Source organism: Anabas testudineus, chromosome 22 (assembly GCF_900324465.2).
Source record: "Anabas testudineus chromosome 22, fAnaTes1.2, whole genome shotgun sequence".
NCBI classification, from domain to species: Eukaryota; Metazoa; Chordata; class Actinopteri; order Anabantiformes; family Anabantidae; genus Anabas; species Anabas testudineus.
The window spans coordinates 11,802,852-11,830,822 of record NC_046630.1 but is presented as its reverse complement, the minus strand read 5'-3'; the positions used below and the strand labels follow the sequence as shown (position 1 = coordinate 11,830,822).

Sequence of the window (27,971 nt, the reverse complement as noted above, 5' to 3'; positions counted from 1 at the left end):
ATTCATGCAGCGGCTCTGTCCTCCCGTAAGTACCAGAACGCCCTTTGTCGGGTGCTCTGTGGTACCCGGCTGCTGCTTTAAACAGCAGCACTGACATGGAAACCCCATTGCAGCTGCAGAACGATATCTTTCCACAGCAGCAGCTCCAGCACTGTAAGTACCAGCACTACTGCGGGCGGGAGGATCAGCTCAGCAAGCAGCACGACCAATGCTGCACCTGCAATAACTGCACCTGTGATGCGAGAAAAAGCCTCGTCTTCCGCGGGACGTCACCGACCACTGTGGGAACTTTAAGGACACCATCGGAAACGTCTTCGAGGCAAGGTTGCCAGTACAGCGTCTGCGAGTTCACACCCTCTAGTCATGGTAGTTCATCCAGACATCATCATCCTCACCATCAGCAGCAGCATTGCCGCGATCGGCAGCGGGGCAGCCTGGGCAGCAGCCACAAAGACAGTAACTCCTACAATGAAATAGCCATGAGCAGCTGCAGATACAACGGCGGCGTAATGCGGCCGTTGAGCAACTTGAGCTCGTCCCGCAGAAACGTACACGAGTTTGATTCCGAGTCCCAGCCTTTGCAGCCCATCTCAGCCGCAGATGCGTCGGACACTTTAGTATCCAAGCCGGATAATAATTCCACCACCCTGATGCCTTACGCATCGGGAGACGGAGGGGGAGGCTGCAGCCACAGCGGAGGCAAATCGGGTAAAAAGAAAAACCAGAACATTGGGGAAAAGCTCGGTCACAGGAGGGCCTTGTTTGAGAAGAGGAAGCGGCTGAGCGACTATGCTTTAATATTTGGCATGTTTGGGATCGTTGTGATGGTTATAGAGACTGAACTCTCGTGGGGAGCCTATGGAAAGGTGCGTATTAACTCGGAGCCCACGCCGTGCAGTCCCATTTAGACCAGAGTTAATTCAGTATGCATGTGACTGGAGGGAGCCTTTGAAATGAAACAACTTTTAAATAGGAGGGTTAAAGCAACAGAACTTGTCGGGCTTTGTGTGAAATGTCCTGCACAGTTAAATCCACAGTCACACGCAGGCCAAAGGGGCCCCGCTGGTGTCCAGCCATCGAGGGGGATCCCCAGTAACACTGTAGAAGTTCTCATCTCAGCAATTTGTTGCAGTAAACTTTAAGAAGCTGAATTACAGATGCATGTGGTCAAAAAAAAAAAAAAGTCCTGATGTAAGAATGTGATTTGATGTCATGTGTTGTCTGGCTTTAGTGTTGTTTGCTCTTCTCCAGGAGTCCCTGTATTCATTAGCTCTAAAATGCCTGATAAGCCTTTCTACAATCATTCTCCTGGGGCTGATTATCATCTACCACGCAAGAGAGATCCAGGTAACGTCCAAACTCTTTTTTCCCCACTTCTTTAAGTGTTAATGTTGAGGAGGTACCTGTCAGTTTGTTATTTTCATATGTGAAATAAGAATAACCAAACACTCCTAACTTTGCATAAAAGCAAGATAAGTATGAACTTTCAGTGTGGGACGGTGTGATGACTCCAAGAAACATTATTTAAAGTTGACTTATTTTCATTTTCTTTCCTCCAGTGGTAAAATGTCTTAAGTCTGTTCCATAACTATAGTTGACAGTAAATCCCACTGGCTGCACTGTAGACTTTAGTAGACTGATCATCATCTTTTAAAACTATATTAATAGTTCATTATATATTTTGATAAGATCAGCGAATGAAAACGTGTTCAGTGGATGAATATTGATTGTCAGCCTCCCCTGAGAAGTTCCGACATTTGGACAGTTTTATGACCTTGCCTTGGAGCATTGTTACATTACTTACAGTTCTTCCTGCACCTCAGCACTTGTGTCTGTATTGAACCGCCACAAAATGAATAGCACCGCTTCCTGCGGTGTGGATGCATGTTTTCCTTTTTTTTTTCCTTTTCGATTGAATCAGCTTAGAAGGAAAACTTGAACACAAAGCATTTTCCTACATCTTGAATGACGCCATGTTTAATCATGTTAATGGCTTTTTTTTTTTTTTAACTCACTCTTAAACTAGATGTAAATGCATTTAGCTGACCCAGCTGTTTTCATCTCATGTCTGTGCTCTATTAAATGTTGGCTTAATACTGTAGACTGCTATGAAACAGAACATCATTACATTTGGATAAAACATACCTTTTATATTTAAAAAAAAAAAAAAAGTTGCAAGAGCTCCAGGATAGGAACTAGCCTTGTTGGTATATTTAGGACTTAATGATTCCTAGGGGAGTATCAGTCATTGAAACAATAAAACATGTCGCCCCCTTCAGATGTCTCATTGTAAACCTTTCTTTATGAGGGATGACAGAAAGGCACAGACATCATCATCATATTTCAGTACATAACAGACGCACTTTCATTTCCCCTGCAGACAGATGCCAGTGGCTGTTTATAAAACCGAAAGCATATTGTAAGTTTGCATGAGGCCATCACATCTTCCTTCCCTTCCTCGGCCTCCACATCTTTAAGTCTAATCCTGTGAAAGTGATTCAGTTCATGAACTGAGCCTTTTCTCCAGTCCTTCATGTTAAATAATGCAACTCCTTAGTTGTGACTGATATATTGCAAAGGTCCTCATCACAGCAGGTTTCTATTTATTCTAGTTTTGGACCAGGTTGTGTACTTTTCTTCTCACTATAGGCCGGTGAAATGCTAAAGCAGTGAGCTGTGCTGGGTGTGATTGTGAGCTGTGATACAACAACACAGGTGTATTGATAAATGTGGCAATTTAAAAATGGCTCTAAAGACGCTTTCTCTCTTTCATTACAGGCACGTTGAAAAGCTCATTTCAGCTCTACAACAAGCTTTTCTTTCCATTCCTTTAATCACTGGTAGCTGCACACTTACCCCATAGGAAGGCTGTTAAAGCCTCTTTGATCCAGACTCCTCTGACATTCACGTCAATAGCCAAAACATTTTTCACCCCTACATTGCTCTCGCTTTTCAGTAAGAAGACATTTGCTCCTTTGCTGACCCAGAAAACTTTATCAGGACGATTGTTTGCCTCTGAGTTGATTACCACTAATGCACTTTTCACCACACATGGTGATTTAAAGAGTTTATTCAAATGCAGAAGCCTGAACACTTTAACAAATTACAAAACACCACCATGTCACTGCAGTCTCACTCGCTCCCTGCTGCTACGCTCCAAATGTACAAGCTGATTGTGAGGCCTGTCTTCCTTAGAACAAACTATCAGCCAGTTCCTGGAAACTGATTCTGACTCGCTATTCAAATCCAGTTCATAGTGTTTATACTTCAAATTCAACCACACCAGCTGCTCCTTTCCTCCCCTGCCTGAGGGCTCTTTTGTGCCTGTTGTTGCTACTCTGTCATTACTTGGTTCCTGCAGACTGACACATGTGCTTACACACACACATACGCACACGCACACGGACTAATTCTAAATCTATCTTGCAAATGACACTGCACACACAGAAGAAGTGAAATGTTTGCACTTTTCTCATTTCCACGGTGCTTCTGTCGTTTGCTGCTCAGCACTACACAAAAGACAAAAGCACGAGACTTCATGTGTGTCAAACTTAGAGATATCTTACAGTGAGCTTCATCAGAGAATTAACAACTTAAATATTCAAGACTGAATGACGACAACAATTAAATCTAGAAGATTTAAGAAGGTTTACATGTTTGAGGTTGCCAATGAGCTTCATTAGAACATAAAAACTATTTGTTGTAAATAATCAGTTTCCTAATTGACTTATTTAAAACCCACATTTAGGGTTTAGTCAGTCGACACTTTACTTTTGGTCCTGTGGGTTAAGTGCAGAGTTCCTGTAATACAACTTGATAATTATGGTATATTTAATTGTATATTGGGTATTATTTTTATTTTAACATTTATTAATTATTTTATTTATTTTGGAGTTAGCTTTTATTTGAGAGTTTGCAGTAAAGACGTAGACAGGAAACATGGGGAGAGATAGGAGGTAGGAAATGCAAATAAAGTCCCCTCCAAGAAAAGGGATGTTTCTAATCATTTGGCCACCAGGGTGCTCCTGTTCTCCTGACTCCTCTTTTAAATAAATAATAAATAGTTTAATCTCTATATTGTCAGAAAATAGAGAAAGTTTCCATCCTAAGTTTTCCTGATTCTATTGTAACAACCTGTGATTTAGACAGCTGACAACACAGTGGAGGAGGTCACTGAGCACTGGGTAAGTGTTATAAGCTTCTCTCACAACAATATATTCTTGTGTTTTGCAATTAATGGATTTATTAATAAATCCATTAATTGCAAAACACAAGAATATATTGTTGTGAGAGAAGCTTATAACAATTACCCAGTGCTCAGTGACCTCCTCCACTGTGTTGTCAGCTGTCTTCCTGTTAATAAAGTTTATTTTCTGATAACGCACTATTAATTGATCATTTGAGATCACATTTTATAAAGTGTGAGATATTTTTTATCTGTTGCAATGTAGAATATTTGCCTCTAAAATATATTAGATATTAATTAAAAAATATTGTGAAATGAAAAGTACAACACATTTGTACCTAAAGCTACAACATTTAACTATATTGTGGTAGTACGAGATAGGAAGTCAAACTCTACACTTCCCGTATTTCATCTTTATTATTTCTCTCTTTTCATGAACATACTTTACCTTTCCCAGTCCTACTATATTAAACATTGTCAGCTTAATGAAACACACCAACAAATACACTTGTAACACGCTACTGCATCTTCTTCGAGCAGTGACCTCAACCTTCACTTTTAAGACTTAGAAACGAAATCGTTTTTGATATCAGTAGAGTGCTATTTCTAAAGTGCACTTTCCCGTGTGGGAAATTTTTTTGCTCCTGCAGTAAATAGATTATGCATGCACATCCATGTGTACTCACAGATGCCTGTCAGATCCAGAGGCATAAGTCAAGATGATGAAATATTTCCCCAACACTCAGAGCCCCTTAAAACTCACTTACTTGTCAAACTCAGCAAAGATTGTACCCTCTCATTTCTATACGGTATAACAACAGGACGTTTTTCTCCACAGAGTGACTGAAAACTCCAAAGGTCAGGTCAGACAGGATAGATGTTGGACACCAGCTGTCATTTGAATTGTTTAGAGATAGATCCGCTGCACTGCCATGGCAGTGATGGGTGACCCACTGAGCCTAGTGCATTAACAGAGAGAGACAGTTTGCCCGTGTTCTGCTAAATGCCCTTAGATTTGTCCCAGCAAGTGAAATAATATTAACATTCCTACTGTGTTCGGGAATCTAATGTTCGTCCTTGAGATGTTCTTGGCCTGATTTAGTCCAAGGAATGTCTGTTGTTGACAGCTGGCGATCTGCCCAAGGAATATTTCGACTTTTTTATTTTAGTAGATTTTTTCTCCGTTGGCAGGCAGCGTTACTGTACTGTACAAGTAGAAATGAGGGAGATAAAGCTCCTTCCTGACTTTGATTCGCCAAAGTCTGATATGAGCTGTGGGCACCTTCCTGATCTCGCTGCTAGGATTGTTTATGGGTTCACCTTATTCTTAAGCAAAAAACTAACAAAAAATAAGAATAAAAATTCTATTTTTGTCACATCAAAGACTCTCTTGCCAAAGGGTATTTGAGTTAAGGCCATGGGTGCGTCGCTGTACCTTGAGATGACAGTTCTGCTGAGATTTTTTTTTTTAAACTAATGCAAAATGCTTTGGGTGCTGTTCTGTCTTTGATGTGTACTTTTCCGATAAAAGTCAGCGCTGATGTGTCACAGTCGCACGGTATTACATTTTACAATCTGCAGAAAAGATAAAATAACAACACATCGCTCCAAAACTGTGCCAGCGAATCCTGCCAAAGCCAGACTTGGCTGTGTTTGTCATTCGGCCCCTGGGTGGTGTGTATGTGTCAGAGATATGGTGTAACTGCAGGAGACACTCTGCATTTCTCTCAGTGAAATCTGTCCTCTACCTGAGACTCCAGACTGGAGTCAGATAACCACCCCTGGCTGGTGACCTGAGTGTTTTCACTGAACATTCAGGCTTTGAAGGGTAGAGTCACTCAGCCTCCCAAAAGTATTTATTGCTGACATTTACTAAATGGTGCTCTACGTGCCTTTAAACAGATGGTTTCAGATTAATAATGTGTGCAACTTGGCTGCAGCCGCAACACTCTAAAGAAAGATTTATATGAGCTTTGGCTTGGTCAGGTTTTACTTTGCTTGAATGGAAGAATGCACATGCAAATGGGAGACTTTATTTCAGAAACAAAAGTAAACTGGATCTGTGGCAGATTTACGCAGTAAAGTGGCCTCTTAGTGGCTCACTTTGATATCATAAATAAAGCATTGCATTAATGTCTAATTGAGCTGAACCTCCCAACCTAATTCGCTAATGAGATTGAGCGATTTCATTCTCGGTGACAAGATATATGTTCCCATCTCCACATTACACAGATTAAATATTGAGTTGGACTCCATTAGTTATATTGAACATAGTGAAACCAGTAACCAAACCAGCTAGCATCGCAGGTGAGCTCCTCGGAGACTGTGCAGCGCAGATGCAGGAAAGAAGCAGGCAAGGAGTGATCTAAGGACATATTCAGCTATAGTGCCTCTCAACCTGTCTGAAGGCTTAGATGTACAAGCCTTTCATTAGGGTTTCAGCCCTGAGATGCAGGGTCGCCGTGAGCTGAAATGCATTGGTTTGATAATAAAGTAGTTTGATAATCTGCACTTGATGCTGGAGATTAGATCTTTTCAGTTTGTTTTTCCCTCATCCGCACCTTGACAGGTGGTGAAGTTGTGCCAGGAATTTATTTTATCCATCAGGAAAAAAAAAACAAGCCAGTGATGTCCTCACTTGATCTACCGTCCGGTGCAGCTGCTTCACGTGCGTGATCTTATACTTTATTGTCACTGCGAGGATCGTTTTTGGAAAGTGAGGACATGTTGTCTGGTTCTTACTTCTCCAAAGTGTCACTTAACACTTTAGGGTTAAGGTTACACGTCCTCACGTGTACAGAGGTGCAAATGTGTCCATGTGTGTCTGTCTGTATAATAAAACATATAGAGCAAATCACAAACATATGACACAGAGACTTTGAGGGGTCAGTTCACACAAATAAACTATGTAAACTAAGTTTTACTGCTTTCCTGCAGTGCACATTGTAGTTTGACCTATGATCTATTCATTTAATTATTCATATTGCTTTAGAAAATCAAAGTGCTAATTGCCAGACTGCCGACATGTTTGTTGTTCTCAACTTTTAACTGTGATAACATTTTAAAATAGTTTTACTTGCACACTTTAAATTATTTGTTGGCCTCCTGTGGGTATTTTAAAAGCCTTCTGGTTCATCGGCTGTCGGTTTTAATTCTCGTCTTTTTTCTTTGCAGTTTTTAAGGTTTGTAAGGTTTAACGCTTTTCTTTTTGTGATGTAGCTTCCTCCACCTATTTGTCATAACTGCTGGTGGTGCTGCTAGTACAGAGCATTCGATGCTCTGAGGTAAAGGGCTCTTCAGTATTGTATTTCAGCTCATCCATTACCATAATTGCTTTTACCTACCTAGTAGGCTTTCCTTCTGCAACCTGTGTTTAAATGTTTAATTACAGTGTTTTGAGGTAACAAACTTTGTAACTGCTTTTGACTGGATTGTTTTGTTGTTTAAAACGTGAAATAAAACGCAGCTTGTGTTGTGTGCAAACAATAGATTCAGCTGCTTGCAGAGCCCTAATTCGGTTACGGAGAGACCAGAGAGCACGGCGGACTCGCAGCTTGTGTTTCCACATGTCTATGTTACACTCTCTTGGAAAGCTGAACAAGACAAGCTGTGGTTAGAGTTACACACTTCTCTGACACATGTCAGTTTGTTAAAGGAGCTCAGTGTCACTCGTTTGATATGAACAATTGCCTCTGAAAATTTAATTCATGTGTTTTTTGTGTTTGGGGGAAACTTTGATTGCAGCTTTGAAATAAAAACGAGCTGCGAGAACCAACTGCGGCTTTGTGGGACAGTGTTACCAATTGTTCAGGGACACATGCTGGTGTTACTTGTTCTGTATTTGTTGTTATTTACCAGCCTGCTGACAGCTGATACTTCTTGTACAGTAGCTGTTGGACATAATTGGCTCAGAGGCTATAATGAGCCGTGTGCAGCGTTTGTTGTTGTGGTTTCAGCAAAGTTGGAGTGTTAAAGTGAAGAGGGCCGCTTTAGTGTCAGGGTGTCTTCCAGCCTGTCAGACTGTGTATGAGCATTCATGTATGTCTGCGAGGAAACTGGTAGGGAACCGTTGTTTATTTCTTTTTTTACTTTGTCCTTCAGTTGAACGTGTTGAATAGCAGCTTTCTTTTCGATGTAAGACACATTTCAGCAGTTCCATTTAGTGTAACATAAATTAGCTTAAAAGCACTAAATTTACAATCTAGGTCACTGTTCCCATTAACACTCCAAGACGGAGACAGTTCTTACTTGTATAATGAGAAATATCAAATGTAACTAAATGGAGAGGACTTGGCAAGATGCCGAGTCATGATGTGTGTCTCCAGTGTGTGTTGAATTATATTAACATTTTATTTCTGTCTTTTTAAAATATATACACATTCACACCTGCCATTACATACCTGTGTACATCATTATATGCCAAGTGCATTTTAATATACATATGTTAACTCTGTGTATGTGATATATTTAACTTTAATGTTTTGGTAACATGTTGGCAACACAATTTTAACTATTTTAATTTTAATGTAGTTCCTTTTATTTTGCCGATAAAAGAAACAGGTAGACCACACTGCAAACCTCTTCCTTTCTTCTGTCCAATCCTTTCTTCTGCTGATGCTAAACAAACACATGGCACTGCATGTGCACGTTTTCATTTTTAACGCTGAGAAGTCACTTGACAACGTGTAATTTGTTGCCAAGCATATTAGGGCTGTTTGTGACAAAATGCAATCATGTGCAGTTTTCCAGTCCTCTCCTTTAGAAAGTCTGCCACTCTCGAGGCAAAAAACGCCGCCAGGAAACCTCGGCCGTTTGTGCTGACGGCAACATTTTGTGAAATATCCAGTGCCAGTTGTGGCGGCCTGTACACAGACAGAGGGCCTTGAGGTGATTGAGTGGAGAGAGCAAGAGCAGCTGTGGAGAGATATCACTGTGGGGTGTCAGAGAGAGGAGTTATTTGACAAATTCAGGGGATACTAATTCCGTTTGATAATGTGTAATCTGCAACCAGCAAATATAAAACTATCTGAGAGGAGTAAGATTGAGCTAGTGTGTCTACAGTTGTAAGCACGATCAAAGATCACTGTGAACGAGCTGGTGATGTCAGGCATGGGCTCAGTCATTATTTCAGGGTGAATACACGCAGCAGTGAATCCTCTGACTCAGGATTAGTGTAGATTGGATTGAAAGTGACGAAGAGGAGGCAGGGCACAAACAAGAGCGAGGAGCAGCGGCAGCAGCAGCAGAGGTCACCATGTGAGGAAGCTGGAGTACATGACAGAGGACAGGGTGGAGAAGACTGATGAGGGGTGTTGAGCTCTACCCATACTGCAGTCCCCAGTGAAAGGGCCAACCTTCTGGTCAGGGCGTCCAGGCGATCAGAACATAATGCTAATGTGACGGTGGCAGATGTTCTCATCAGTGTGACACTTTGAAGTTGAAAATGCTGACTGCAAGCTGCCAATGTAACATTTTTTTTTATTGATAGAGTCTGAAGGCAGTGAGAGTAACAGACACATACTGTGGACACAGTACTTCACCTTTTGTTCTTATCAAAGTGAATACTTTACATTTATTCCTGCCATTAATTGCCGAATTTTAGGTTTTCAATATTTTATTTAAATAGGCCTCCAACTAATTATTCTCAGATGGATTTTATTTCTTTGCAATATTTCTAGGGATATAATTTTTCTAAATGTGCAACAAATTGCAAAGCTGAGGTCTTTAAAACATGTGACTCAAAAAATGTGATTTAATAACTCGAGGCTGTTTGTGACTTATTGTTTAATGGGTTTAATGATTTCCTGTAGCGCGCTGTTTCACCGTGATGAAAATGTTAGCTGGCTTTTACCTTCCATCAGCCTCACCATGCCCTTTCTTTGCAGTTATTTATGGTGGACAATGCAGCTGATGACTGGAGGATAGCCATGACATATGAGCGCATCTTCTTCATCTGCCTGGAGATCCTGGTGTGTGCCATCCACCCCATCCCAGGGAACTACACCTTCACCTGGACAGCACGCCTGGCCTACTCCTATGTACCATCCAAGACAGATGCAGATGTGGACATCATCCTGTCCATCCCCATGTTCCTGAGGTTGTACCTCATTGCTCGTGTTATGCTGCTGCACAGCAAGCTCTTCACGGACGCTTCGTCCCGCAGCATCGGTGCACTCAACAAGATTAACTTTAACACACGCTTTGTGATGAAGACTCTCATGACCATTTGCCCTGGCACTGTGCTGCTGGTCTTCACCATCTCGCTGTGGATCATCGCTGCATGGACTGTGAGAGCTTGCGAGAGGTGCCTGGATCAGTTTCTCATGCTATGCTGCACTCACTGATCAGCATGAAACATATATAAGTCATAAAAATAGATAGTGTACATGCCCTTTTAGTTCACTCTGTGTCTGAGGATAAGCATAGAACGATTTACATGTGCTGTAAGAATTGATTAAAACCAGCCATATTCTGATGTTGAATCTGATGTTCTGTATTGGATTACTAAGCTGGAGTTTGTGCGTTAAGGTTAGTGAACCTATTGCATGTATTATTTATTACAGGTACCATGACAACCAAGACATAACCAGCAACTTTCTAGGAGCCATGTGGTTGATCTCTATTACGTTTCTTACCATTGGATATGGGGATATGGTCCCAAATACATACTGTGGGAAAGGAGTCTGCCTCCTGACAGGAATTATGGTGAGAAAAGCTCCAAAAAGCAGATTGAGTGCTTGTATGTTTTGCTTTTTTGCTGACAGGAAGTCTTATTATTTATGGAAAGAATATGCAGCTACTATTTCATGACATGAGTATAAAGTATAAATCCACCCAGTGCATCTGTGTGTGTCTGTTCTTTCTCAGGGTGCTGGCTGCACGGCCTTGGTGGTGGCTGTGGTGGCAAAGAAACTTGAACTAACCAAAGCTGAAAAACATGTCCACAATTTTATGATGGACACCCAGCTAACAAAAAGAGTAAGCCGAAATCCTCACGTTCAGTTATTCTGACATCAGTGTCATTTTATTTATCTGCTTTCTTCACCGAAGGATCTTTTGTTGCACTTTAGGTGAAAAACACAGCTGCGAATGTTCTCAGGGAGACGTGGCTCATCTACAAGAACACCAAACTGGTGAGGAAGATGGACCACGCCAGAGTCAGGAAGCACCAGAGGAAATTTCTCCAAGCCATTCACCAGTAGGTACCAAACTCCTATAACCCTCATGCTGGTTCAATACCTTATTCGTGCAGCAGTGCATTCATTTGATTCACTGATGCAACACAAACCTGAAATCTGAATTGTTTGACACCTGTAGCAAAACTATGTGCAAGAACATGTGTTCATTTTAATCTTGTACTTTATGGTTGTGCTTCACCTGACTTGACAAACTTTGAATTTGCAGATGTGGTAATGAGTTGTTGCCGGTTGATTCAGCATGGTGGCAGGTGGTAAAATATCGATCTATTATTTACAGATACATTGGAAGTTCTTTATATTGAAAACAGGGCTACAATTGTCAGTTGGAAATAGACATTTTACGTGTGTAAAATGGTACTTTCTTTTTCTGCGGAAACTGTCAGCAGTTTTAAGTATATTTCACAGGTATTTGTGGAAAAAAAAGAAATTCATTTCAACTTGAAATATTCTTAAGTTGTTACAGAATCTGCTAGTCTGCGGGTTTGCTATTGATCTTTCTCTGTCTCACTTTTTGCTGTCAGGTTAACATTACGTTTGACTTTCACTGAGTCAAACGTAATGTCATCTGGCTTGACACATCTGGGTTTCTTATTTTTCGAAGGGGCCGGTCAGATGCTTACCTGTCAGCTAGTCTTTTAGAGGATCCCCAAGGACCCCAGCACTGCTACCTAACTGCAAGACAGTATCGATTTTAAGTCTCCACTCGCTCTTGTTTTCTGCAACCCACATTACTTTCAGTACATGTAGTCGGTGACTTTTTTCAGTAACTGGCAAATAATTTAATAAAAACAACTAAAAGACGAAACTAAATGTCCAATGGTGTGGTCGTGTAGCTTTATGCTCAAGGAAAATGTCCTGTTTGAATGGTTGTTTTCTTTCTGTGGTCTCCTGTGTACAACTTTGATTTGCTCATGATTTTTTTAACATAGGCCAACATTTATGTTTTAAAGACTTTGGGATGTTTAACTAAATGGCACAGAAATATATAAACTGTCTGCTGCTGCAACTTGCCTTCCAGATGTGTGCAGTTTAATAGCGTTTTGTCACCGTTGCTTGTTCGAGTCATTGTGTCCTTGCTGTCCTATTCAAGCAATTTGCAGTAGTGATGACGTCTCATGTCCACCCTGTTCTGTAGGACGGCCTAATAATGGAAATCCCTTGGAGCTAAAGCTAAATCTATAAAGAACTTGATACAGTGGGAAAAAAGTCACATCCAACTCTGTGTGCAAGGACAGCTATTCAGCATATTATCTTCACATCACAGCTTGAGCTTATCAAGATTTAGTTTTGTTTATTAAGTACTGTGTGTTCACAGGTCATAGCTAGGAGAGTTTTAAGTTAAGCTTGTGTTGCCTGTCGCTTGGGTGATACACAAACTCTGAATCGAGATGAGTGCAGGAAGTGGCCTGTCGGCAAGCTAAGAGTTAGAAAAAGCCTGCAGCTGTCCTTGACCTGTCATGAGGAGATAGTAAACATCAAATCAGATCTCACCGTAGGCGTTCCCTCCGGTCAAACGTGTAGGACAGCGGAAAGCTCACTCGGACATCCTTATCAGTCAAGGCATAGGATGCAAGGTGTAAACAGCTGTTAAATGGGGCCGTAGATGCTTTGGGGCACTGTATGTGTTGTTAAACGTTTACTCAGCTGAACAGGAATGCTGTATTTCTGATAACCAGGACTGGTGTGGGAAATAAGGGATTACACTACACAGAGCACGAGCACAGCTGCAGCTACCAGAACCAGTCTAAACAGAGATATCAGTCAAGCGAAACTACTGCTGCAGCTTCAGAGGAAGTGACAGCGTAGAGATGAGGGTTACAGCAGCCAGACTTCAGCAAACAGATTTTGCCATCTGAATATGTTTACCTGATGTTGTAATAATTCATTTGTCTACTTCATGTTTCCTTTTTTTCCTGTTTGTGTCAACACAATGCAATAGAGCTCGAAAGTAAGTCTTCGCCTCAAACGTAGATACAGACCTGTTGTGTGCATGCTAACGAGAGCTTGTCCTTGAACCTAATAATGTGACTAAAAACGTACACTCCCTCATTTGATAAGTGAAATTCATGCCATGACAGTTTTGCAAGGTTTGCAATGACTGATTTGTTTCACATGACACCATCGTGATAATGCCAGAATATTTCATTTAGGTTTTTTTTTGCATCAGATGTATGTTAACTGACTGGCACGTCACTTTGATAAAATACACTACACTACTACATTTTCCTGTCAATCTTCAACATTTGAGCATCAAACAGCATTAAATAACCAGCACAAACATCTTTCACGCCTTGTTATTGAGTGGACATTTTCTGCACATTGTAAACACACCCACAGGTGCATGTCAAGTGAATTTCAATTATCAATGAAGGAGGGTGTTTTTCTTTCCATTTCTGCATGGATGTGATGAGAATTTAACCTTTAATCAGAAAGCTACTGATTAAACTCCAATTAACTGTGCCTTCACATACCGAAGGATGACAACTAGAGCTCTACAAGAGAGAGACCTGCAGTAGCAGAAGTATATGAGTTTTAATATCCCTCAAGTCATGTTGTACAGCTTAGCAGTCATGCTCACACAAATCGGTGCTCAGGGTCATCTTTCGGCTCGTGAAACCACTGTTAACGCCTACATTTGCAGCCACATTTCCTCCATTTCTCTGTTGGATGACACAGTAGCAGAAATGCTGATCAAGTGTTATTGTGGTTGGTTAATAGCACAGGCTAATAACAAGAACACACAGCTGTTTTGCATCTCTGCACTAAGGGGAAATAGTGCAGAGATGTTAGTGATAGACACGGTTGAAGCACTCTGACGTTATTGGGATGGTGCATTTTACAGCCGCGCAGGCACGGTGTTACATGTAGCGTATGCAGTAAAATATCCTGCAGTATGTTAGGTCATAACAGCTGTTAAGTCAAGTAGCTCAGCACAGACAGAGAGTCCTGTCCACATGCATCCGCAAGGTTGTAGGGGGAATCGTAGTGACAAAACGGGCAGTGAGCACTTGTTAGCTCAGAGATCAGTGAAATGGAGAAACAGGAAAGTGACCTGAAAGGAAGGTCAGGGTAAAGCCACTGAGCAGTCTCAAGGGGCTGCAACTGTGACCAACAGTATAAAGCTGTCAAGGGGAAATAAAAAACGACATGGCAGTACCCTGTCCGCTAGACTGAAGAAAAATTAGCATTTTCTTTACACAATGAGCTAGCAGGGGCCAACGACAAAGAAAGCAAGTCAAGAGGGTAAAAAATATGGAGTAGCACTAACTGAGATTGCCCTTACAGATTTAGTGGGGTAGTGAAAAGCTTAGCGTAGCCGTTTTCCCCTGATGAATTGCAAGTAGATTTAGAGTGCCCATTCAAAAGCAGAGCTGCCCACGAGGAGTGATTGACTGAAGGAAAGAGACACGTAGAATATAAAAGACAGGGCGAGCAGGCTTCCTCTGCTGACCTCGAGCTGCCCTGTGCTTCAACCCCATTTGACGGCTATTGGTCATCCAACTGTGAAATGTATAATTCTAACAGGTCTTGCATCCACTGCAAAACCATTTAACACTAATTATCTATTATATCCGTCATTTTAGATAGACCACCAAACAGCTCTTGTTTTTTCATTTATCTATTTGAAAAATAAAACCATTTTGCAAGAGTATTTCTTACTTGTCTATAAAGTTTCCCCCGTATGAAATATTTCAGTCTTTAATTAGTAGGACCTATTTCTTGCCTGTAGTGTCCTACAGCGACTCCTGTGGCACCCTCTGTTGGTTTAACCTGTCATCTTCGCTCCACATCTGCCTGTCTTCGGGAAACAGAAAAATTATTCTGCGTTGCATGAGAATGGGTGCATGTCGGCTAATTGGCTGACTCCCCTGGGGCCCCTTTAAATCCCTTCTCGATCTTTGTTACTGTTTGCCTTCAGTTCCCACACAACCTAATGATCACCTCACACTCAAACCGCAATCACGTCTCAGTTACTTACAGGGTGTATTACAAGTATTATATCATGACCAGAAACACTGGCAAACATGACACTGAGATCTTGTTTGTTACTGTGCCCAGTGTAATTTAGTACATGTGGGTGATTCAGGAAAAAAAATATTAATAAAATCTTGATAACATCTTTAAACCATGCGTGGTCAACATTTTACCACACTGTGCAGTTGCTGTTTTAGAGCTGTCCTGAGGCTCTAGACTTTAGAAGCTTAATTAAACCAGAGATGTGAATTATTTAATCATGCTGTACAGAGTAGGTAAGTTATATTTTTGCAGATGTTAGAATTTTACAAATTTTGCAAAGTTTGCATTCATGATGCCAGTTTAACTTGTAAATGAATAATTCTAAGCGGCACGTTGTAATGACCTTTTCATAATTTTAATAATGTCCCAGTTGTTTTTATATTTTATATTACTCTATGTTTACATGTAACTGTGTTTTATAAAATAATAAATTGATCCATAAACTTAAACAGAGAGTAGTTTGTTTGAGCAGAAGAACTGTAAAGACAGCAACTGACCTCTTCATTGTAAATCTCACCTACCAATAACCCACAGGGCTTGAGAAATGCTTTTTACACTTTTTTTTTAGAAATAGGCACTTTTTTTAAGTTCAGGTCGCTCATCTACTCATCACTAAACTCACACTAAAGTCTCATCCAGAAGTGACAAATGTGTTTGTTTTTTTTTTAAAGAAGCTGTCATAGGTGTTCTGATATGGTTCTTCTTCATTCTTTCTACATGGTTTTATGTATTGGTTGAGTAGGATATAGAGCTGTTCTCATTTTCCCCCCGGGCAGCTCTCCCCCCTATGTGGTTTCCTTTCCACGTGCATGCAGCTCAACCAAACGGACTGACCCCTGCAATCCCTGCATTCTCTACACACATCCTCTGCATGTCCTAGGAGTGCTCTCCGTGTGTATGCCTTTGTGTGTGCACAATTTCAAAAAGATTATCATAGCGTTAATTTATTGGGTTCTGAATGGTCTTGTGTTCAGATTGAGAAGTGTTAAAATGGAGCAACGCAAGCTGAATGACCAAGCAAACTCACTAGTGGACCTTGCTAAGGTAAGCTGGACTAACAGTCTCCTGCTGCATTGTACATTAGGATAGACAGCTATCCTGACAAGTTTCTTTCCTCTGTGCGAGTGAATGCAATGCATGCTGGTTCAGTTGAATTAGGTATGTTTTCTCATATAATCAAAGTCTACAGGTGTCAAATAAACAGACAGGCTTTCCACCAGATTATCAAAAATAAATCTGTGAGATGATTCTGGTTGACTGCACTCACACACAGTAAGTTTTGAATGTGTATGAAATAATAACTTCATTTTATTTCACAGTGTAAATTACCATCCCCAGGACACGTTTTCCTGGAAATTACTGAATGAGAGTAAGAAGAAACACTCGTGTATGCAAAAGAGCATTTTTTCCCTTTGTGTGTGCTCTGATGTTTGTCTCCAGATGCACTAAACAGAAGTTGACAAACCATAGGGAAAGACCAGGCAATGTGCCAGCCTGACACAGCAGAAACAGTAACCTGGGAAGGGAGACACACTGATCTGATGATTCAGCCAGAAGCAAAAGCAGAGGAAGAAAGGACAGAGAGGCACAGCACTGACATTCAGTAGTACACCAGAGTTAAAACGGGTTCAGGCCAGTATGTCATGAATGGTGTTAGTTAATATTGCTTAGTCACCTTGTGCTGTAAAACAGCACCATACAAGCACTTGGATGTGACATTGAACACGCCACTTACAGTATCTGGCTCTTTGTTATGAGATTTTGTAGCCATGTGAGGGCAGTGTTGCTTCAGTCACTTCATGCTGTCAGTGGAAAGATCAAACTAAATGGAGCTGAACACATCATTGGCAGCGTCGCCACTGCAGAGCGATGTGAAATTCCTCAGATCCCATTAACTCATTATCTCCTCTGGGGCTCGTATAACATGTGCATTTATGCTGTTGTTGTTATTGCAGCTTAAGTGGTACAGTATTGGCTTTGATATTGTTTCACTACAAACCATTTTTTCTCAATATTCCTTTACACAAACTGAAATCTCTTAAATTGCAAAACTGCTCATTCAAGCTGCAGTTCGAAACAATCTTTTTTCACTCCTCTCTCTTCTTCTCCAGCTGTCCTGTCCAGAGACAGGTGGATAGTATTAATTTGTGGTTTTGGTATGGGGTAGAAAGGGCTCTATTATAACTGCAAATATTCCTGCACCATCAGTTTCAGCTTGTATTTATGATACATGTTTATTCATGGTTTCTTGTATTGCTTGTTACATTTCATGATTTACAGATGAAGTCACACTTGGATAAGTCCTGTTTTACATCCCTGTGGATGGCTGCAATTAATTTCTTTTGAATTTCGTTTGACGTAGAATGGCACATGTCTGAGATAAAAATATTAATACATTTAAATGTTTAGTAATGACACAGCTACTGAAAAACATTCACATAACAAGGAATCAAGGCTTAGATTAGTGTGTAAACTGTGAGTAGTGTAACTCAGTGAAACCCTTGGCTAGCTACCAGTTTGAGCAGTTACTTTAGTCCTCACAGATTCACATAAACCAACTATCCCATTATTCCCACCTCAAATCAGAAGAGGACAAGCCAGGTGATGGATGGCATCAGCTCTAGACTGCCAGGGATTATTAGTCCTCCACTGAATAATACCTCTGAAGCCGCCCTCCAGCAACATCACTCCCACTCCTCGTATAAAATGTGACAGATCTCTCTGCGTGTTGTTGACTATTTTTGAAGACTGAACTTTAGGAGTTTAAAATCAGCAGCTATAGCGTAATGTTAAACGATGGTTGATGCATCAAAAGTGCAGAAAGCATCGTGCAAAGTCAGCAGGCACCATTCCTGCCTCCTCAAGGTCATTGATGAAGTCCTCTGGAGAGCATGGAAACACCGCCTCTCATAAAGTTTTTACATAATGTTTACCCTTATAGGGCAGCTTTTAACTGGAAATGTGAAGGATCTCAGGGGTGAAACTGTTTGGCATTAAAATAACTTCACTTGATGTTCCTCTGACCTTTTCATAGATGTGGAATTAACTTTTCAGCTTTCAACATCTGTTCCTCCTAGAGCAAAAAAGAACAAGGAATCATTGAAACAGAAAAAAAACATGAATAAATAATAAATACTAATGCTGTACTTTTAAATTATACCCACATGTCAGCATGTACATTGAAATACTTATTTTTTCTGGAACTGTTCTTCTGTTCACAGGCCATGAATGCACAAAACTAATTTCAACATTCAGTAATTGATTAGGGACAAAATCCACAGTTGTCCAGTGCACAGAGGCAGTCAAAAGCTTTTTTGAGGCTCTAGTAATCTGATTTAGTCTAATTAAGTGGATATCTTCCAAAAGGTTCCTAGTCCGAAACTCCTTTTGTGTTGCTGTCCCTCTGCCATGGCTTAGCAAGCAAATACAGAACTTCAGAGTACATTTTCAGTGACTGTGGTTGTTGTCCCTCATCACTTACACTGAGATAGCTTCAACCTTGATCTTTTTTAAGACTGACTTGTTTTGAAAGTATGCTTTAATCGTTTTTTATATTGGTCAATTAACAGCTGCTTTTCCTGTATTCTGCAGTCTCAGTAGGATGTATCATGAAGAAAGAGGCTCTTCTAATCTGAAGCTTTCAAATCTCTTCTCAGAATGATCTGATAATGCAGTTCACTTTCAACTGTGCATTTACTGACATAATAAAGAAGCATATGTTTTGATCTATGATTTGTGTGCCAATAATGGACACACGCAGTATTTTCAAAGTTGTCTACTAAAAATAACACCTGCTTGGAAATGATGATGTTAAGCGTGTCTCCTTTTCCCTGTTCCAGACTCAGAACATCATGTATGACATGATATCAGACTTAAATGAAAGAGGCGAGGACATGGAGAAGAGGATTGCTCTGCTAGAAACAAAGCTGGAGACTCTACTGAGTAACTTGCAGGCTCTGCCAGGACTCATCAGCCAGGTCATCAGCCAGCAGCACAGGGACTTCCTGGAGGTGCAGCTCCAGCCTTATGACAAACACAGTCCTGAACGCTCACAGTCAGTGTCCCGACGGAGGTCGTCCTCCACAGCACCACCCACCTCCTCTGAGAGCAGCTAGAGTCTAAGGGGAACGCCTACACAGAAGACTTTTGCCATCATATGGCTGAGTTGCATTTATCGTAAAGCCTTATGGTTTCAATAAATATTATCCAAATTCTGATGACAGAATCCAAGATACTGGGGACAAAGCATTTTAATGGATAATTTCATGCTGTTATTTCTTTTTTATTACCTCAAAAGATGTTGTTATCCTTGCTCTGGTGATATGACCACAAATAACGGGGTTTCCCTCAGTAAACACTAGAAGGCCTATCGATGGAGCTGTGATAAGAACTCTTCTCCATCTCTATGCAGAGGTAGCCAGTGTTAGGTGGCAAGGTTACCATGTGTGAAACTATTGCACTAAAATAGTGCTTCTCACAGACTTTGTGCTTCTGCTGGCTTGATTCAGTTGCTGTGTTCCTCAAAGCAAACTGAGAAACCACTGAAATCAGTCAGGGAGCACGGCAGTGTTATTGAGGAAAAGTGCTGTGTTTGATGGACTGGAGTGACCTGACGGCAGAAGGCAGATAGAAATCACTCCTACACACTGTCACTCAGAGATAACTTAAAAAGCTTGAAATGAGGAACAAAGCATATATCTTTTAGGTTAGAAACAGCATCAACTATAGTGGTTTTCTTTTTGCAGAGTGCCCCTGTAGAATGACTATTTTTGGGGCGACATTTCAAATAATTTAATCCTCTAGTCAAAATGAATGCATCAGAATCTGTACTTGCACTTACTTTTTAATCAATGCACTTCAATGCTGACTGACGTATGATATAAAGATGTGTTGCTCATTAAAAGAAGAACATTTGAGATGTTTGGGCATGGGTTTGTTGTTGTCAATTTCCAAGTTGTGGCTAATGTTTATGAATCAAGTCAAAGCCCATTTCTGTCATTTAACAAAGAAACATTAACTTAAACCTGTAGAGGTCTACGAAAATGTACTGAGTGATCACATATCCATTAATTACTCCTTGTCTTGCTGTGTCTCACCTCCTGTCCTTCCTTCCTGTGCTATTTATGCCTGCTGTCACCCCAGTTGGGTAACAAGAAATGCTGAACAACGATTTGCTGAAACCACAACTACCTTTTAAAAGGAAAATGCCTATTTTTATATATTTTAATGAGGACAAGCACACCTCCTACCACTACACAAACAACAATGGGGATGTCAGAGATGACAAATTCAGCATACCTAGCATATGGTTTCATACATCTTTGGACTGGAGTTAAGATGCATACATAATGCAGTGTGATAGGTTCTTTCCTGAACTACACCGATTTCAAAATTACATTGATATTCAGATTGGACTTATCTTTTGCAGCAAGCAATTTAGATGGCACCATGGGATGAGCTGGAGGAGAAGTATTGAAGTGCAGAAGTGGTAAATCTACTTATAGTGGCTGATCATTATTAGCTTTTGACTTTTTAATGTCAGAAAACAAATTAAAATAATTAAACAATATTTGAATGTGGCCAATATAAAGAATTGTTAGAGTTATTAGTGTTAAATATCTGGACATAGATGATAACGCAGTCTTCTTAACATTCACAGAGCACAGCATGAGTCACTAGTTACTCATCAAATCAGATTTGAATTTGTTCAAACAGCCCACCCAGATGATAGACAACAGATGTTCAGTCCACAAACTTCAGCAACATAGAAACCAACGAGAGATTATACTCTATGCGATTTAAACAATAAACAGTGAAAATGCAATTTAACAAGTCTGTGTTCTTTTTCATTATGTAATTTGTATTAAATAGAACATTAAAATGTCTGTTTGTGTGATTCCTTGTAAACCATAATTTGACTATGACATCAGCACACAATTTAAGGTCCACATTATGTTCAGTTTAATTTAATTTGATATAAAAAAATGGTCTTGCTTTTACACTCATCACTCATAAAAGTTGTGTATCTTCAGGGTGAATGTTGTCCTAGGCAATATCCTGTAGGCATTTAGACTGTAAGTGGCTGGCGATGTTATTTGTTTTATCATTTCATTTGTATTTGTCATATCTGGCCAAAAATTAACAAAACGTATCTGCAGTAAATCTATTGTTTGTTTGTTGTAGTTCCTGTAGGAGCTTCTACAAAATAGTATTGCATTATACTGAAACGCCTTTCATTGGTTTTCCCTATTAAGTATTGGAATAAACATTCTGATTGTTTACTTAATTAAAAGGACATAAGCTAAAATATTATAAAGTATTTGTGTGTTAGACAGCTGACATTAGGTGTGGCTTTAATTTCTGTCCTGTTAGGCAACACTCCGGGCACACGTTCCCGTTTCACACTGTCATCGCGAGATTCCTCGTGATTTAGCGCACAGCGGCACTTGAGCGGTGTTGCGGTGTGCTTGCTAAACAACTTTACCAACTTGCATGTAAAATATTCTCAACTTTATTCATTTCCTGTTGATTGTACGCGGGAGTTGCCACCATGAGTATACTCGCCAAAATAGCAGAGATTGAAAATGAGGTAAGGTACAACTAGATAGCAAAGTGATTCCAATGAGTCAGTCACGTTTAGCTAACAGCTAGTTAGCTTTCAATGCTAGCAAACAGTTAGCCTAGCTCCCACATCTGGGCTTGTCATTGAAACAGGTGTGCAGTGTCTTGACATGTTACAGTGTGTATCTGAAATTAGCTTTATGTGTCAATTTAACATACAGGTGTATTGTGAAATGTATGTTGGTGTCCAACGGTTGTGGCTATCCCCTGAGCCTGTAGCAAAGACACGTACGGTTTGACCAGCTGGCAGCCGCGCACACGCTTTTAATGTGTTGGTCAATCTGCCTCCACAGAGTATCCCAGAGGACTAATAATGAAAAATGTGTTATCGGAGCAGACGGTGATAAAGAAAAGACAGGGAAACTGTTTAGACACTATTCATTCCTTAACGTTACTTAACTTTGTTGGACTGATCATGGATTAGGTCTCACAGGTTTGGGGACAGACGTAAATGCAAGCAGAGCATTATGTGTTGGTCATCAGTGTTTGGAATTGGTTTTTGTTTTATTTTTTCCTTTCGTGTTATTTTTTAAATTCAAATGTCTATAATTAGTATAAATATATGATTAAAGACAGCATCATTTTTCAGATAAGCTAACATTTAAGTTTAACTACTTTGGTAACCATTCTAAATGAATTTTGAAGAAAATATTTATTATTTCAAGCCTTTTCAAATATCTCGTATTTTCTGTTTGCCATTATCCCCCGTAATACTAAATTGAGTATTTTTGAGATTGTGTTCTCTGTTCAGTGTTGTGGTTTTACAGTTATCATGCCAAGATCTCATGCTGGTTTTGTTACTGTTATTCATAGATGGCCAGGACTCAGAGAAACAAGGCCACAGCTCACCACTTGGGTCTGCTCAAAGCGCGTCTGGCCAAACTGAGGAGAGAACTCATCACACCAAAAGGAGGCAGTGGTGGTGGAACAGGAGAAGGTAAAATCATGATTTTTAGACACTTAGTCTACTTATTACTATTACCTGGATTTACTTGTTTCATCATAGTAATTAATGGGCATTTCATTTGAATAAAGTTGTTTTATTTTTTACTTAATGTTCTTTCTTCTTTTGTTTTAGGTTTTGATGTAGCAAAAACCGGCGATGCTCGTGTTGGCTTTGTCGGTTTTCCCTCAGTAGGAAAGTCTACACTGCTAAGTAACCTGGCAGGGGTATACTCTGAGGTTGCCGCCTACGAGTTCACCACACTTACCACAGTACCCGGAGTCATTCGTTACAAAGGTGCCAAAATTCAGGTAAAAGAATTACTCATTTGTTCAGTAAGTGTTTTCTGTTTGGTATGGATTCAGTGGGTTGTTTCTTTTCTTATTGTCTTGCTTTCTTCCTTCTAAGCTCCTGGATCTCCCAGGAATTATTGAGGGTGCCAAGGATGGCAAAGGCAGAGGCAGGCAGGTCATTGCAGGTAAAGATGTGATTTGTGCCGTTTCTGCTAAAGCTGAAACATAAATTGAAACATGGAAAAATAAAACAAACCAAGTCTTTTCAGATGTTTAAGGGCGGTGACTTAAGCAAAAAGAAATCTGGCCTAATGATTTTTTTTTTTTTTACTCTGTAGGCAGACAAATAAGTTGCTTTAACAGAACTTTAGGCTAATGCCTTAACAAGTAATGTACACTTTGACAAGTATACAGTTGCAATTCTGTCTTTTTATGGACACCACTAGTAGCAGGAAAAAGTCAAATCTCACCTCTAAAGTATATCTGAAACCTGAGTCAAGGCAACTGGACCTTTTTCCAGACATTTCACTACACATCCAATTAACTACTTCAGTCTCACCACTAACTTTTTTACTTTTTTACAGTGTTTGTAGGCACATGCTGTAAATGTTTGAGAGGACTTTCAGTCACCCAAGTCATGGTTATCCTCAGTTCTGAACTGATGAAGCCTTCTAGGTGTAAAGCAAAACATCCTCAAGAACTTAAAACAAGTCCACTTGATACTAAACAGCAATTTAGGCATAACACATGCTGTAAATACTGATTCCTTCATTCACTTTGCTTCAACCTATTCTCGTTTTGTTTTAGTGGCTCGAACCTGCAACCTGATCCTGATAGTGCTTGATGTTTTGAAGCCTCTTGTTCATAAGAAGCTAATAGAACATGAACTAGAAGGCTTTGGCATCCGACTTAACAAGCAACCACCCAACATCGGCTTCAAGAAGAAAGACAAAGGAGGCATTAACTTCACAGCTACAGTACGTCTGGCACCGCACAACAGCAACTTAAATACATAGTTCCAGACTTCTTTGAATTTTTTTACTTCTAAATTAATCACTGAATAATCTAATGTTGATAGTTCCTAACTGAGTTTAGTGATGGTGCGTGCATGTGTCTGTGAGAGAGAGAGATGTTTTTATAAAATGCTCGTTGTCAGCTTGTCATTCAACCAACTAATGAAACTGCAAAGGCAGCTTATCAAAATGAGAACAGTCACTCTATAATTATTTTTGGCATGTAGGATTATAGTTGTCTGGTTTATCTGTAGTTGATGATGGGTCTTATTGTGGCAACTCATTATTTTAAACAAACTTGCTAAAGCTTTTAATCTGCAGTATATTGATTGACATATCTTCAAATCTCCAGAATCAAATGTGCAACTGCGCAAAACACATTTTTGCCCAGTAACACACATTGAATCACTTGTCCAGGCTGGCCCCTTTTGGACATGCATGAGATTGCACTTCGTTTCTGCAGAATATCAAGATTACTTTTTTATTTGACCAAAGCCAAGGTTATCATTGGCTATATAATTTTACTTATATTCAAGCACAATGTGAAAAATGTGCAAAATGCATATAAAGTATTTGTTTTCATTCTTTTGTTGTACCCCACTCACTCTCTGTAGTGTGCACAAAGTGAGCTTGATGCTGAAACGGTTAAGAGTATCCTGGCAGAGTACAAGATCCACAACGCCGACATCACTCTGCGCAGTGACTCCACAGCTGATGATCTCATTGATGTGGTGGAGGGAAATCGGTAAGCTGCTGAACTGCCAGAATGGACCTTAGTCATTCCTTATGGGTGTGGCCTGTTGGAATCTGAAATCCCATTTTGTCCCCACTACACCAGTGCAGATAAATATAAAAATGCTGTTTATGTTCCATACAAGCTGCACCATTTTTCATCTTTGTTTCTAGTGCATAAAGTGTAATCTTTTACTTGAAATCAAATGAGATTACCATTCCACACACACCACCAGGCAAGGTAACAGCATGAGCACCCTGCAGTTGTAGAGAAACAGAGCCCCAGGGACATTAAATTTATCTAAATCTAAATGCTCATAGATTCTGTTAGATTCCTTTTTCCTAACTTAGTTAACAGACATACCTCTGTACATGCGTCAGAAATACCCTTGATAAAATAATTAGCCATATTAAATGTTTATTTTAGCTCTTTTTGCCATGTCTGCTTAATTTACCCTTTCAGCTTACACGTTGTCACGTGCTACAAATTGTTATTATTGTTAAACTATTCAGTGATAGCAAATTCATTATTATTACAGACAGCACAATGTTGTAAGTCCTTTGTACATTAAGAGTTGCTGATGTTGCATGAATTTCACAGTCGGCAGTCATTTAACGCTCTCATTTCTCAACAGCGTCTACATCCCATGCATTTATGTGCTCAACAAAATCGATCAGATTTCCATTGAGGAGCTTGACATTATCTACAAGGTTCCCCACTGTGTGCCCATCTCTGCCCATCACCGCTGGAACTTCGATGACCTGCTGGAGAGGATGTGGGACTATCTGCAGCTTGTGCGCATGTAAGAGTTGTTAATACAGTCACCACAAGGGGCAGCGAATGAACAGCTAACGATGTAAAGCTATATTCACATTTACAGACGGTAATGCTAAATACCAAGCACTCGCATAGCCATAGTCATAAAGAGCAGATAGGAATTGGATCTGCAACTACATACGAGTGTCCTGGGTCTGGTATTGAAAAAATAAATCAGATTAGGTTTTTTCACAAAAATCTGGGTTGGGCCGCTTCAGCTGTAATGTGAACATAACTTAAATTCTACAATGGTTCATACTGAAAAATTTGACTAAGGTTATATGTTCAATTGCAGCTACACCAAACCCAAAGGCCAGCTTCCCGACTACACATCTCCTGTCGTACTCCCTGATGGACGAACTTCAGTCGAGGATTTCTGCCTAAAGATTCACAAAAACCTCATCAAAGAATTAAAGTAGTGAGTATTGTAGAGCAGCTTTATTTTTTTACTTATTCTCTCAAATGTGTACACTACTCACCAAAAAAGTAATTTTGTCTCGTCATTGCTTTGTTGCTCTTAATAACGTCCAAACAGCTGATGTTAGGTCATTCGGTACATTAGAAATTTTCTTAGGAGACCCTTAATGCCCGTTTTATTCACTTACAGTCGATTATTTAATAAAAGTGGCTCTAGAAGCTATTGAATCATGGGGGGGTACCATGTTTTTTCTTATTGGTTTTATTTATGCTAAATAGATAATGGCATGATGAAAAAGTTTTGTTGTTTGTCTGAGGTTTTTCCCAATAGTAAGACCTGCTGCTTTTTACACAAATAAACCATAGAATTAAAAGAGGAATATTATCTTTGGAACATGACGTATACTGTGTTAGCTCTGTGAATATTTCTCTTTTATTTTACACACTGGTTAGTTAAATAGTTTCTTCCAGGATTACAATATTAGAATGACAAGTAATCATTGAATTGTAAAACCACACAGTCAGTTTAATCACAGCCATTACTCTCTTTTTGTCAAGATAAGCCAAATAAGCATTAATTGAAGAGTTTGGATTAGGATCTCAGATGATGTGCTGCACCACCATCTCTAAAGGGAAGAGCTAAGATCATCAGTCAGTCGATACGTTAGTGCTGCAGAGCATTACCCATCCTCCAGGGAATGGACCAATCAAACCGTAACACATATCACTAGAATCTCTGCAACTAAAGGATCTCATTGTACCTTTTAGGTTATTTTATAGTGCAAAGAAATTATATATTGATCTTCATTCATTATTTCCTGGTGGAATTAAGGTGTGGATTGCTGTATTATGAGCTCTATGGCTTCTTATTTTATTCCATAAGATATTATAAAATCCTGTTCCCTAACTTGAAGAGACCACTGGTTTAGAATAATTTCACTTTTTTTTATCTTCCTTTCAGTGCTCTTGTGTGGGGATCATCTGTGAAACATAATCCTCAAAAGGTGGGCAAGGACCATGTGCTGGAAGATGAAGATGTTATCCAGCTGGTGAAAAAGTAAAGGGAACTTTAATGTGCTGCATGGTCTGCATATCACAAAGTGTTGTCTAAAGTTGCTCAGTAAATCACCAAACATATGATCAGAGCATCTGTGTTGTGGTTCCCAGTTTTTGCTCTCATTTAAAAATGACATGAATCTAAGGGTCATATTTGAAAAGATCTACAGTCCCCATAACACCACGAACAGTTCATATTGAATATTGGTTAAGGCTTGCAATAAAATAAAATAAAAATCTGTATAAAAAATGAAAATGAATCTTGCTGTTTCATTTTTAAGTCTTGTCTGTCTTAATAGATTTATTTGATCTGTTAATGAGTTTTGGCCTGTATTTAATGTCAAGTATAACCATGCTCACTGTGTTTTCTTCATTTAAATCAATATGTTTATATTCTTCCTGTGGTTGCTATTGAAGCATCATGGAAATGTTTTATAATTGAATCTCTGGCTCCACAGTTACATGGCCTCCCTCAAAAACATGGCAGTACTAAAAAAATAGTCTTGTGAAGTCTCCGTCCTGCTAAGTGATTTATGTCACATTGATGATGAAGGCAGTTTTGCAGGCTGGTGGTCCGCCCCCTCTCTTTGGTAGGGACAGCCACTCAGGTTAATCAGTTCATTCACTCAGTCGCAGTCTGGGACATCATACACCAGCTGTTCACAACTAACAAGACT

General features: G+C 39.8%; 2 protein-coding genes across 4 annotated transcripts; both read left to right on the top strand.

Annotated features, from left to right (window-relative positions):
- The first annotated feature begins 21 nt into the window (after window positions 1–21).
- kcnn2 (potassium calcium-activated channel subfamily N member 2) lies at window positions 22–20,198 on the top strand. 3 transcript variants are annotated; one of them, XM_026339979.1, is made up of 8 exons: window positions 22–866; window positions 1,252–1,347; window positions 10,072–10,490; window positions 10,750–10,891; window positions 11,054–11,164; window positions 11,257–11,384; window positions 16,377–16,446; window positions 19,242–20,198. In XM_026339979.1, the coding sequence occupies exons 1-8, from the start codon at window positions 96–98 to the stop codon at window positions 19,515–19,517; spliced, it is 2,013 nt and encodes a 670-aa protein (XP_026195764.1). In that variant the 5' UTR covers window positions 22–95; the 3' UTR covers window positions 19,518–20,198. The 3 variants fall into 3 exon arrangements, with proteins under 3 accessions (XP_026195764.1, XP_033181734.1, XP_026195765.1); XM_033325843.1 differs by having other exon boundaries at window positions 10,720–10,891; XM_026339980.1 differs by lacking the exon at window positions 16,377–16,446 and having other exon boundaries at window positions 19,242–19,380.
- A 1,610-nt stretch (window positions 20,199–21,808) lies between these two features.
- On the top strand, window positions 21,809–27,544 carry drg1 (developmentally regulated GTP binding protein 1). Its single transcript, XM_026340557.1, has 9 exons — window positions 21,809–21,991; window positions 22,837–22,960; window positions 23,102–23,277; window positions 23,375–23,444; window positions 24,067–24,236; window positions 24,887–25,017; window positions 25,640–25,807; window positions 26,117–26,239; window positions 27,200–27,544. The coding sequence occupies exons 1-9, from the start codon at window positions 21,953–21,955 to the stop codon at window positions 27,297–27,299; spliced, it is 1,101 nt and encodes a 366-aa protein (XP_026196342.1). The 5' UTR covers window positions 21,809–21,952; the 3' UTR covers window positions 27,300–27,544.
- The last annotated feature ends 427 nt before the right edge of the window (window positions 27,545–27,971 follow it).